The sequence below is a fragment of the Aethina tumida genome, chromosome 3 (genome assembly GCF_024364675.1).
Source record: "Aethina tumida isolate Nest 87 chromosome 3, icAetTumi1.1, whole genome shotgun sequence".
NCBI classification, from domain to species: domain Eukaryota; kingdom Metazoa; phylum Arthropoda; class Insecta; order Coleoptera; family Nitidulidae; genus Aethina; species Aethina tumida.
Genome location: NC_065437.1, coordinates 33400334 through 33414380, shown reverse-complemented (window position 1 = coordinate 33414380; position 14047 = coordinate 33400334). Strand labels below are relative to the sequence as shown.

The 14047-nt window shown below is 28.4% G+C and overlaps 1 protein-coding gene across 1 annotated transcript in view; it reads right to left on the bottom strand.

The window, feature by feature from the left end:
• Window positions 1–5413: 5413 nt before the first annotated feature.
• LOC109596276 (uncharacterized) overlaps window positions 5414–14047 on the bottom strand; it is a 75420-nt gene continuing 66786 nt past the window's right edge. Inside the window, exons 2-6 of the mRNA XM_049965786.1 lie at window positions 7746–7927; window positions 6660–6908; window positions 6183–6366; window positions 5742–5914; window positions 5414–5663 (exon numbers count right to left, since the gene is read on the bottom strand). Of these exons, the coding sequence (XP_049821743.1) occupies window positions 5454–5663; window positions 5742–5914; window positions 6183–6366; window positions 6660–6908; window positions 7746–7927 (998 nt within the window). The 3' untranslated portion in view covers window positions 5414–5453. The remainder of the gene's footprint in view (window positions 5664–5741; window positions 5915–6182; window positions 6367–6659; window positions 6909–7745; window positions 7928–14047) is intronic.

The following is a 14047-nucleotide window of genomic DNA, read 5'->3' as shown; positions in this document are numbered from 1 at the left end:
ATATGTATAAAAAATCTATCATTGTAACAAAGCTCCAAAACAGTACGTTAAAAATAATAAAAGTTTCTTTTTCATTTGCTAATGTGTGAAAAGAATCCAATAAGAAATTGAGGTTCCTTAAAATATATAATAAAACATACAAAGAAAATGTTGAATTAACCTTTTTTGTTAAGGATACCAAGTCAAAATGTGCTATCGAAATTTTTCTTAATATATTATCGGGCTTGTCGGATTTGTAACGTAAATACCCACTATTATGACGTGCTACAAAATTACCCTTCATTACAAAATCTGCCATGGAATCATTTACAAGCTCGAATTTTTCATTTATTGATATAATAAATCCGCTGAATTCACTCATAATAATCGCAGAGACTGTATACGTTAAGAAAAATACGATAAGGTTAATTGCAAATTGTTTCCAACTGTAATTATAAAAACAAATAATTTGGTTAGTAGTGGCTGCTAAAATATTAAGTAAAATTTTAATAAACCCAATAATGCGTAAACTCCTAAAATACAAATATTTTAAGAGTACATATTTAATATTTTCATATTTACCTATAGGAGTATACAAAGCCCATCGTTAAAAATTTCTCATCAAATTTAATAGTCTCCGTGCACAGATTTGCTATTTTATATCTGTGAGTGCATCCAAGCAAAATGATTAACACAACAAACAATACCTGTGTCATTCGCAAAATGATGTTAGTAGTCGAATTAGAATGAACAACATACAAATAAGAACCACCTATTAAAACGCTTAACATAATCGTACTGTGACAAATCACATGAATTAATGGTAGAGGCTCAAATTTTCTTTTTGTCTCCACGTATTGAATTGGAAACGTCGAAAATAAACGAAAATACTTTAATGATCGTAGAAATTGCAAAAAACTGAGCTTCGTTGACATAATAGGTGCCCTAAATTTTACCACACTAAAACTATATTTATGGTGGTACGAGTAATAAATATATATATTGAATAAACGTAATGATATTCGTGCAATTATCATTAGATAAATCGGTGGATCATTTTTGAATAATGTTCAACGATTTTTATTAAAATATTATAACTTACTCATAATTATAGTTGTATTTCTGGTTGATTATAATTTAAAAACATTGTGAAACTAATTAAATTAAATGATCATTTAGTTCTCTATCGTACCCATTTGAAGTTAATTTTGGATTGTATATTACAGAAAATTTGTGTGATAAATATATTATTTGTTCACGAGCTCTTTATAAATATCATACTCAACAAGAATTTAAACAACACAAGAAATAGTCGTTATTTGTTTACCTGTTTGTGGTAACTGCATAACAGTTTCACATAACTTTAGATTTTATTTTAAATTATTCATTTCTTTATTATTTCTAAATGCTTGTCTGGTATAATAAAAATACTGAAGTTAAAGAGTTGCATTCAAGTTAATTTGAACAGGCACATGTTGCATTATAAAATAATGAAAATAGACTAGTACTGTACAAGTTGTAGTGGCTATTACCATGTAATGTCACTCATCCTGGGCTTAAGCTAGAAATATATTTGTACTTTCATTGTCTCCGTTTTAAGCTAAAATGCAGAAGGAATAAGAATGAATTATTCCACTGGAGATTGTTTTGTGTAACTGCTTAGCAAATACGTACATTTATATGTTCGTTGTTCGTTGTTATCTGTTCCCTATTATGCAGTTTCAGTAAAAATAACTCCTCCATTCAGAGCTAAATAATGGAAACTTTATACCAAACTGGAAGTAAAATATTGTATACCTGAGATTATTTTAAACTTTTTTAAAGACATATTCGCAGTGTTTGGACTTTCAAATTGAATTTTTCAATTTTACGTGTCATTTCAGCATTAAAATGCGTTATTGCATTAGGATGTGTACCTGTCCAATTATTCTTTACCATTTATAAAAAGCATTCTGCTAATAAAAATGGTAATGTGGGTCTAGTAAACATGAAAGCATATATTTATGTAAAAGAACGTATCTGAACGGGGATATTTTAAAAGCGTATGATGATCATTATTGAAGTTTTGAAACGGAATATGTAATATTTATCGAACTGGAAAATCTTTACAATGAAAGCTTCATCTCCAAATGGAACATTTTTTACCCGTTTAATTTATTTGAATTTAATGCTTTTTGAAGTCAGTCACACTCATAAATGCTTTTATTTTACTTTTCTATGCCAAGCGATAACGTTATTTACATAAAGTTTGCAAATATTGAATATTTTTATAATATAATCGAGTTTTATAAATTGATTAACCTAATTTGTTATGTAGTAAATTAAAAAACTAAATACTCGTGTTTGTTCTGATTTAATGTGAATACAAAAATAGAAATATTACGAACAAATATATTTGGTGATGATAAATGAAATTTAAATGTAATCATTTCATTAATTAAATACAAATTATATTGGCTGAATTATGAAATCAGTTATCAAATGGTGTTGCAATATTTACTGATTTCAATTGCGAATTATTTAATAACGAAGTTATTTGTTGGTATACCTTCATACACATATTTTACATTTAATGTATCTTATTAAAATGCCACTAAATATTATAATTGAATTTATAAATAACGCAATCAAAAAAGGAAAATATGAAATAAATATCTAAAATTATTTTTATTTGTTACATGTTTTTAAGCTCTATATAAAAACAAGATAACAATGCATAAAATGATACTTTTGCCCATCAAACTTACTTTATGGACCATAAAATGCGACAGTAAAGTTTTGAAACTATCGATTTCATTGAGTAGGTGACTTGTATTGTAGTCTTATTATCCCAAAGGCAAACAAAATTGATATTGATAGCCTTGGGTAACACTTATTTATTTACATATTCATATATATTAAGAATGGTATTGTATACAGTCTGACATCGAACAAACTACATTGCATAGCACCGCCTGATAGGATATAAAAAAAATAATAAAAACAATTTCCTACCTGACCAATCCACCTATTTCAAAATCTTCTTTGTAATAAAGCTCGTGCTGTGGCGCCGTCATGCATGTACCACATTTTTCTAACAGATATCAATGCGACATCCTTAGTGTGCAGTACATTTTCTAAAATCGATATTTTATTTTTTATTTCCTCTTGACATTTTCTTTTCATGGAAGAAACAAAGTTGTCAATCTCTTGCTTAGAAACAGAATTCCAAATAATGTTAATAGCTTCAAAAAGAATTTGCCTGAGTAAGCTTTCCTCATTTTAAGATTTATCATGTCCCATATATTTTATTTGGAGTTTATATCGGGCCTTTGGGCTATGCAATTGGTAAGCATATGTAAGTATTGAAACGTATCCATTATCCCATTGATTTTTAATAATGGTCCCATTCCAAACACAGAGAGTCAAACATTTTGTTGAATGGACATCTAATCCATATAATTCCATCAAATGAAAATAAATTAAATTTACTTTCAGTTGAAAACATTTTTTTTAGACCAGTCTAAGTGCTCCCATGCAAACTGGAGTTTGGCAGCTCTATTTTTTCATGAAAAAGGATTTTTAAATAAACTGCGCCGCAAAGTTTGAATATTTTTTAATATTTTAATTTTTAACATATATTAATTTATTAACTTTGACACTTGTTGTATTTTTAAAACAATTAATTTCGGACTTGTAACAATATTTTACGGTTTACGGCTACATTTTAAAATTTTTAAAATGTATAACAGCAAATAATCCCAACATTTCAAAACAAAATTGCGATGGCCGCCTCATTATGAACGAATGAGTTAAAATACGATATCAAATCGACTAAATGTGACTCAATCGGTGATTTAAAAAGTGATTTTACGAAGCGGGTACCAAGGAACGAAGACTTGGACAGGGACGAAAAAGAATAATTTCACCACAACAAGACCAATATTTAAGAATCCATGCTCTTAGACTAAGGTTTGTAATCAGTACTTTACTGCAGCAACAGTTTTCATTGTGTTATATTAAGTAAGAATAAATCAGGACATCATAAGGATAATACTAAAAGAAGACAATATAACCGTGCCCTGATGTACCAGGTCCCTTATTGACTACAACACATCGTAGGGATCGATGGAATTTCGCTAGAGAGTACCATTGGGAAGAAGCTGAGTGGAATCATGTATTGCTTAGTGATGAAATAAATTTTCTTTAAATAGTGATGATCGTCTTAGAAGAGTATATAGATGACCAGGAGAACGTTACGAAAAGATCATAAAAATTTGGGAGGGCATTGATCAGGATGTCATAAGAATATTAATTTTAAGTAAGAGTCGACCACATATGGAATACGGAATGGAAATACTCCATATTAGTGTCAATAAACTTGAAAAATGTTAAAATTTTGTTAAATTTAATTATTTCCCTAATAGCATTGTATTTTCTTCTTGTTCAGTAAATATTCATAAATTTTCCTTAAAACGCTATCATTAATTTATTAAAAAAAATAATATAAAAAGGTAACATACTTATTTCATTTTTATTAATTTTTACAAGTATTCTATAATTTCGTGGCGCAGTGTATTTAAAATTCAGTTCAAATATTTAAGTTAAAAAAAAATTAAATAGATCATAAAAATAAGATTATCTTTAGAGTAAAGATCTTAAGAAAATACTTCGCTTGTTATAAATGATTTGAAGTTATCAAAATAAATATTATATTAATAGGTAACCTCATGTTTAACAAATATTTTCAATTTCTTCAATTTAAGAAATATTTTTATGTATGTAATAATTTTAAAACAATTTGTTTAAATAGTAAATACAGAAATTCAAAAGTTAAGAATTTAAAGTTTTTTTTTTTAAAATACAAAATAATAAAATATTATGTAGGCACATTGGTATGTAAAAATTTTGCAGGAGAAACGATTATAAAACGTAGCACAAACTTTAATTAAATTCTCAGTCCACGGGAATAGAGAAAAACGCATTAAAGGTTTTTTTAGTTGACAAACACCATTTACATTTAAAATCTCTAAGTAATAATCTAAAACTTCCGATCTGAGTTTTACTTTTTCTTGAAGCCAATTAATTCAGTCCTGGGAAGCGAGTTAATTAAGTTGTAGTGTCCGACCGAGTTTAGCGTACCGTGATTTTTATTTTAGAGCTTTTCAGCATAAAGCCCCCAGCTGTCAAACTTTCCCGGACCCGTATTACTTAAAGTGTATGCAATATGGCAATTCTCGCCTTTCTTTTTATTGTGTTCGCAAAACTTCAACTTGGTCACCACGGACATACTTGTTTCCAAGACTGATCCGATTGGCATATTTGACTTGCTTCCGATTTCCCAACTCCGAAAGAAAATTCCGCTTGAACCGAATAACCGCCGACGCTCCTTTCCAACCACCTACGTAGAAAGTTTTAAAGTGAAAAACTGTTATGCTCACAAAATATACGTAAGTAAAAAAACATTATTTATTAAATAAAAATTTAATAATAAATTATTTATTTTTAGTTTTCAAGTTCTTTAATTCGTCCTTGCTTAATTCGTAGTCCATTTTGTTACCCCGATAAGCCAATGGATTTTCAGATTTCCTTTCGGCCATGTCTGCATCCAATTCTGCTTTGGTAACCTCGTCAATAGATTTGCCAACCCCATAAAACGTATCTTCTGTATAAACGCGATCCTTCCTTCTATACGTTCCATGTAACTACAAATTTAATAAAGATTAAATAACAGATACTTTTACATGCCACATATTTGTTAGAAGAGTAAAGAGCATAAATACCTTATCCCAAATTTCCATGTTGAAAGCAAAATTGACGTGGAAATACTGATGGTGATTATCGTGAAAAATCGCATCGGGTTGCCAAGGCTGCCACCAGAAGGCTTTAAAATTTATACCGGAATGATCAATTATTCCATGGTAATAGTTGTACAAAGCTATCGTGTAGAATGTAACTGAAATTAAAGTAAAATCGGATGTTATATGTTACAATGCTTTGGCTTTAGATAAATAATGAGATTAAAGCGATGTGTTTTGTGTGTCCAATTTCAATATTTGTGTAGTGTAAAACAACAGGTGTTATTGACGGTTTTAGTGTAACAACAAATCTAAAATTTGATATTCGATATTATTTGAAAAGTTTGTTTATCGTGTTATAATTCATTGTAGGGTTCAATGATAAACAACAAAGTTTAAAACAAATTAATACTGAACACTACTTACCCCAATGTACAGGGATTACAAAAAGAGGTAAAACCAAAGTCATTTGAATATGCGTCGATTCTACAGGGTGAATAGCTGTTACAGACCAAGCAGTAGGCTGTTTGTATTTGTGATGCAATTTATGGAAGTGTTTGTACAAATACGGCAGGTGATAGATCCTGTGCAACCAATATGTAACGTAATCCTGCAATAATAACATTGTAAAATCCAGTTATTTTCTGTATAGGAAATATTTAATCGGAAAATGTTATCTTTGGCGGCGAGAATTTTATGTGTCTCAATAACGCGCCGAGTTTCCGGTTTTTAACTCGAAATGCATATCGAACTCGTAAAATTTTATTCCGAGGAAAATGTAATAAAACAATTCGCCACACCTACATCTGTACACACGGGTACATTTGCCGCAGAATATCCATTATGTACTGGATGCATCTTACGTTGGTATTAAGTTTTGTTCAGAAATTTTGTATACAATACCATATAAATAAAAACGACGGGCCATTGCAGTGCAAACCACCACCATCCGTATTCGGAAAATGTGTAATAAACCGTGCTGTATCCACCGTTCGCAATATAACATGCGAGAAAAGCAGATGTCGTTGCATTTAGAAATAGTGTGAAGGAACCAAGCATAATTTCATGTCTTTCCAGGTCGGGGCTCAAAAACTTTTTCGGCTGGCACTTCCATTCCTCCGCCTTGTCTCTTTGCCTCACGTAGTAGTACCACTAGAAATAATACAAATATCATAGAGGAGCTCATAAAAACTTTAATATAATTTTTGTAGCCGAGATGTAGAATCAAAATGGGACACTCAACATAAAATTACTTAATGTTGAACTACTTAATATTTTATTTCAAACTGATTAAATCATTTATGGCTTTTATTTAACTGGCAATCCAGTCTTCATTTGATAACCAGCCGTAAAATCAAAATATATCTTCGCACGTACCACGAAAAGCAGAAGAAATGACATTGTATCAGGCCACGTCCTATGTTTTACAATTTATTCCGCGGGCTTTATGTCGCACTTTTCCATATCATGCCGTGTAAAAAGAAAAATATAAAACGAAAGAGGTGCAAATTGGTTTTTATGGGCACGCATAAACATTTTGTCGCTATGGAAAGGAGCAGAAGGCGTTGTCGTAAAGTTTTAAAGGTCTTTCCTATGCATCGGTAATATTAAGCGTCTTGACCGTTTCATGGTCTTAAAATGAGAAAACGGCATAATCGTAAAATGTTTACTGTACAAAAATTTTAAACAACGAAAAAATAAATAGACTTTAGTGTTACGGTAAACTACCATAACCTATATTTCACTTGCCTCAGGAAATTTGCTGGTTATTTTCAGTTTCAAATTTATGTTCTTATTTTATGTTGAATTTTAATTGTTTAGAAATATATTTCAAAGTTCTTTATTGTTCATCAAACAATTAGTTTAAATTGCGTCCGCAAAAGTAATTGCAATTTTATTTCAATTGAAAAAATTGATGGATAATTTTAATTGCCAAATTTTAATTTTTAACAATAAAATGACTCACGAAAGGCTTATTTTTATACTTACATGTAGGAAACCTCCAATACCGACATACATAGCATATGAAATCACCATTGATCCCACCCAAAATTGTGGCAGGCCCTTTAATCTGAAATATTCTAGTGACCATTCGAAAGGTTGATCCGACGCAATTTGATCTTCATATCCTAATTGTTTTCTGAGATGTACATATATATTTATCCAATTTCCTAAAATGATAATTAACTTATCTAATAAACGTTAATATACAAATGTACTAAAGATGTACTCGGTTATTAATTATGATTTAAATCAAGTTCTATCTATAATTTATAGTTTAGATAAAATATCATTATTATCATAAGATGAATTTCTTTAAGTACAGGGAAATTACTTGAATGTACCAGGACAATGAACTACCGATGTATTAATTGAATTAAAAAAATCTTATTCATTTGGCATTCTATTTTTACATACTAATATATAACTATTCTACATTAACACTTGACTATTGTGATTATGAAGAATGATGAATGAATGATGAACTGATTTAACCAAATAAAGTCATCGATGATTTTAAATATGTTATATATATATATATATATATATATATATATATAGAAATCATAAATAAATTATTTCCAAAGTAAAACACTACTTATTATAATGTTAACTGATAAAACAAACACCTGTATCCACAACTGATAAAAATCTTACGTTAAGAATATAGAATTGTATAATAACAATATCACATTTTTAATATATAATTTTAACAAAAAATCGGAATTAAGTGCTTTTAGATAAAATCTCAGTGTTATGCATTTTACATAATTGTTGTAATAATAATTGCGAATAGTATAAATTCCACATGATTTTTTTGCCATTGTGTTTTTTTTTAAATATTAATTTTTAAAATTCTATTTTACTGTTATTCTACAATTGAGGAATAAAATATCACTATTATCAGAAGAATTTCTTCAAGTATGAGAAAACAATGAACAAAAATGTGAATTATTAAATATATTATATAATTGAAAATTAAATTACTAAATAATACATTAATTAATTAAATTGAATGTGAGTTACTCGTTTTCTAAATTAAAAATGTATATACATATTATAATGGTCACTGATAAGACACCTGTACTCACAATTGATAAAAAATTTACATTTAGCATATGTTACAATTATCACATTTTCTTTACCATATAATTTTAAGAAACTCAAAATGCGTGTAAAATTGTTTAAATTTCACTCTTTTGTTTCAAATTGCAATAAAAACTAACAATTTAATTACAGTTACCATAAATTTATTATATTTAACTGAAATTTTTAATTAACAATTATGATTCGTTATTTCGTTTATTAATTACAGTTTATTTCTTATTGAATCTAAAAAGTAAAAAATATATTGTAATATTTTAAAAAACGCAAATTTTGAAATAAATACAAAAATTCTTTTAAATTTTTATAAAGATTAAATTATAATTAATTAACGAAAAATAAACGATATAATAAATATATAACATTAAATTCTTCTTACAATGTAACAGTTTATTTATTACCAAACCAATAAAAGTCAAAAAGGAAAAGCTTAATATAATATTTTGAAATTATTTACATAAAAATAGACTTTTTATTCAATTTGTAGAAAATTAATTTACATTTAACTAAAATATGCAATTTATAATCAAAATTATAATAAAAATAAACAAATAATTATTAAATATATTTCTTACAATCGAACGGTTTATTTATATTTAATCAAAAAAGTATAAAAAGTAAAATATATTAGATCTGATTTAATATAACACAATTATTCAAGAGAATATTTAAGGTTTCAGACTTACCATTAATTGAAATTCCTACAATAAATACAGCTAAAGTGACTAAAACACTTCTTAAATTATTAGGTACATATTCCCACAATTGTTTAAAGTTGTCACTGTATTTTTCAGACCATGTCACAGCCATTGGATCGTATGGCCCGTTGCCATTATTTTCGGCCTTGTGCTTTGCACTTTTCTTCCCCATTTTAAATCACAAATGACAACGATTTCTATCAAAAAATTTTATTTATATATATCTGGCACTGATAAAATACAACTTCATAATCGAAATATCCATTGTCTCGTAAGATAACTCATACATTGTGTACTAAGATGCGACAATTTTTTAATTTATGGAGCAAATTGCATCTAAGTGATTTTATTTGTAGTGTTATTTCTTCATGCATATCTTTTAGTTCTACTGTTAGTAGTAAGTAAGTATACATTATAGTTACATACATAGTGAATATTATTGTAAATAAAAAATACAATATTAAAAGTATTATTCTTTTTAGTTTTAAGGCAATTTTCTTTTTTCAATTCTTAAATATTGTATATTAATAAGGTATTTAACTACAAAAATAAACTACATATTTGTGATGAACAATGTCACTCAGGTGTGTGTAAAATGAATACATGCACAAATCAACGTATCGTTTGAATTGTGTGTCGTTGAAATTATGTGATTGAATATTACAAATCAATTTCGGTTCAAATATCGCTTTGATAAAGTAAACAACGTGATTGATGCCAGGTGTGAATTCGACTACAGGGTGGTAACAATCAACTATTAAACCCGATTTAATAAATAACGTAATTGGCTATTAAAATGATAAGAATTATGATAAACTGCTGTTACAGAAATTAGTCAGACTAATCTATTAATATACATAATATAATAACGAAAAAAAATAAATAATTGTAGTAAAACATTGAACTAAGATTAATATTAAAATTATGAATATGAAGATAACATTTAAACACGATAATCTGATAAATAAATTAATTGTGTGAGATTCTTTAAACTATGATTTAAAAGATAAGTGACACATGTATGAAATATTTAAAAAAATGTGGATATTAACAGCATGTAATTAAATATTGACACATTTATTTCTTTTTTATGCGTCCTTATAATAGGATATTAAATAAATATTAGTTTATCCCTTCATAAATAGATCAGCTTGTCAAACAGAAATTCAATAGTCGTGGAAAAGAAATTTACTTGTGTTTGACTTCTTCTTTATGTAATAAATATCCTATTTAAATATTAGCAAAAGCTCATTATACTAGAAATATATTAAATCTGAGTATTAAGAAAAATTAATAGAGTAACGGAGTTATTTTCTAATATTTAAGTGACATTTTTATTACAATTTTTTATTAAAATTTTGGACCAACTATTTTATTTTAGATATAAGATTTACTGTAGACGACTTATCTACACTAACCTTACCAATTATAAATTTAATCCTAAAAATTCATATGAGTATAAAGGAATTAATTATAACGTATTTAGGAATATTTTGAGTAAAGCGCTTAAAGTGAAAGCAATGTATACCGCGCCATCTTTTTGATAAGTATGTAACTATTGTCATGAAATTACAGAATCCCTCTTCCTTCCTACGAGTTTTGGCATGAAACTATACTAAAAGTTAATATAGTTTTCTGAATTTACTATAGATGTCACTTTAAGTATAAATTCTATTTATAACTGAAATATAATACAATAATTCAGAATTAAAATAGCTATTTATATTTTGTGTCTTAATTTTCATATTATAGTAATTATGAACTCTAAAAAGACTTAACAATTTAAATTTTAAATTTTTATTCAAAAAATAAAGTTTTCTTATAATTGAAATTAATTTAATGAGAATAAAAGTCAATTCAACATAAACCCATAAACATGCAAAAAGTAAAATTATTGAAATAGTACTGAAAGATTTGTAAATAAAGTGCACAAATATTTTTCCATTATTTATTTAAATTAGATTATAATATTAATTGATAGATTACTGGAATAAAAAGTAATTGAAAGTATTAAAATTTATAACAGTTTTAGTAACATATAGATTTGATATTCGAGAGCTTTTTATGTTATGAATCTAATGACTGAAGATATAATTGAAACGTACAGTGTAAATGCTTTCTTTAAATAGCAGCTCTTTAAAAAAGCGACCTACAAATTCATTTATGAATTTATAAAAAATCTACACAATTGGAATATTTTTATGTCTTTAATAAATTTAAAATTTGTTACATTTCGTGCTCAAAAGTCTCAATAATATGATAAATAAGAAGAAAACTTGAAAAATAAAAACATTCAATTTAAATTAAATTCAGTATATCATATAATAAAAGAAGTTGTGATATGGATTTTCAATTTGGTGTCGGCACGTTTAAAGCATTATTGATACTGACAGATAATCCAAATAAATAAAAATCTATTGACGTATATTGAATGCGAACGTATTTACATAAAATGTGGCAATAAATAACGCAAAACATTTGATTGAAATTCATTTAGCCACCTTATATGGTTAGACGGGTTGGGGTTGTCGGCACTGTTTTCAAAGGAAGCCATTAATTTCGTCTTTATATTACCGCTAGTCGCAAGAGAAAGATGGCAACAGACAAAATGTATTCCCAAAACGTAGAAAAGGTATTGCTATGCGTAAATAATGCAACGACTGTTACCCATTGATGAATGTCTTCTCTTTTAGCAGCGCAGCCTGAACTTCCTAATTTACATGTTAAGCAACGCCGCAAATAACGAATTCAGCAGAAGTTCTTTAAAGTTGACGTAAAGACGGATACCACAATAGGATATCACTCATGTGCCATGTCAAGTCGACTCACAAAAACGGACTCCGACTGCAATAATAAGCAATGTAAATGCTGATGATTTCGCCTTCTGCGTTTATTACCTACCAATGAGCTGTGGTGCGTGTACCAGCCAGTTCAAAGGAAAGATGTGTCAAGCCATCCTTCGTAAATTTCAAATGGTCCCGCTTGAATTTCAAATATCTCCGCACTGTCGAATGCTAAACTTTTACTCTAGCGACTGATTAATCATTTCAAAGGCATACGCTTGATGTCACCACGATTTCCGTTCACCAAAATCACTTGCTCGTTTTTGATTTAGCAATTTATTTAACTATTAGTGGTGTAATGGATGAACAATGAATTTTAGAAAGAACCTTCAGGCTAATAAAATCAAAAATGATCACAGTATTGTTCTACAACGACAGGAGTATTTACAGCGGTCGCGATAGGAACATGCCGCAGCAAATGTTCAATGTACTCCGCTGAATAGAGAACAAAAAGGTACATTATATTAAAATATATGACCTGATTAAAATATATGTGCATGTTAGGTGTGAGAATATATGGCAGGAAGTCAACTATAAATCAAAAATAAACTGTATATCATTGCTGATAACATGCATTTATATTACTTGCGGGCCCATTACGGGAGAAAGGTATTAATTAAAACATAACAGGCCCGAATGTTAATTACGGTGTCAGTATACATATCCATAACATTAATATTCTAGCCAGCCTAATTAACAGATTTAATTATCGTAAATTAATGTTACTGAAGTGACGAATTTGTTTATTCGAATCGAAGTAATTTACTCGTGATCGACAATCTCGATTGTTTACCTGTAATCGAACCGATCATTAAGAACTATTGATATATGCAAATTTAATGACTGTTAATGTTGAGCTTTCATGTGAAGCATCAACGACATAAATAATTAGGGTGTGATTATGCAGTTCTCAGTTAAACTAGGACGAATGAAGTCAAGATAAAAATAATCAAATCATCAAATACCATATTTTTATTACTCTAGAAATATACCGGAAACAGTCGATAAATATTAAATTTGGAGGAACATAAAAGCTCTAAAAGAGAACTGCAGTATTTTATTAATAAATGAGCAATTTATTTATGAGTCGACTCGAAAGTGAAAAGCCTTAGAAACGGGAGAAATAACAACATTTATTAATAATCAGAACAAAATGAAATTAATGTACATTTAAATACGTGTATCTTTTATCTTCATCTTTTCATATGTAATTTAATTAGTGCTCCCGGAAATAATTCAAGTGTTAACAATTATTGTTTCAAAAGGAAAAGCGTTTCGATCCTTCGGGGCATTACAGCAGAGAAGTTTGATGTCTCAAACAGAATTACCTATTACTTACTCCGGGACTCCATTTTAGTGGACTCCTGAAGTGGAAAGTAATTGCTTGATGTTGATTCCTTAGTTTGTTACAAGCACAGGCGTTTCCTCAAGGTATGCACTGTACTGTTATTAACGTATTTTTAATTTATTCCCTTTTTAAAGGCAATCGTACTCAGTTAATAATCTGACTGTTGTTTTCCCGGTTCACCGACAGCGATTTGTGGGAAATGAACGGGAAGCTGCGGTTCAGACTTAAGGCGACAGATGGCAAACCGACCTCGTTTTCGGCTAAGATAAAATTTACTCACATAATAAATTCATTGCG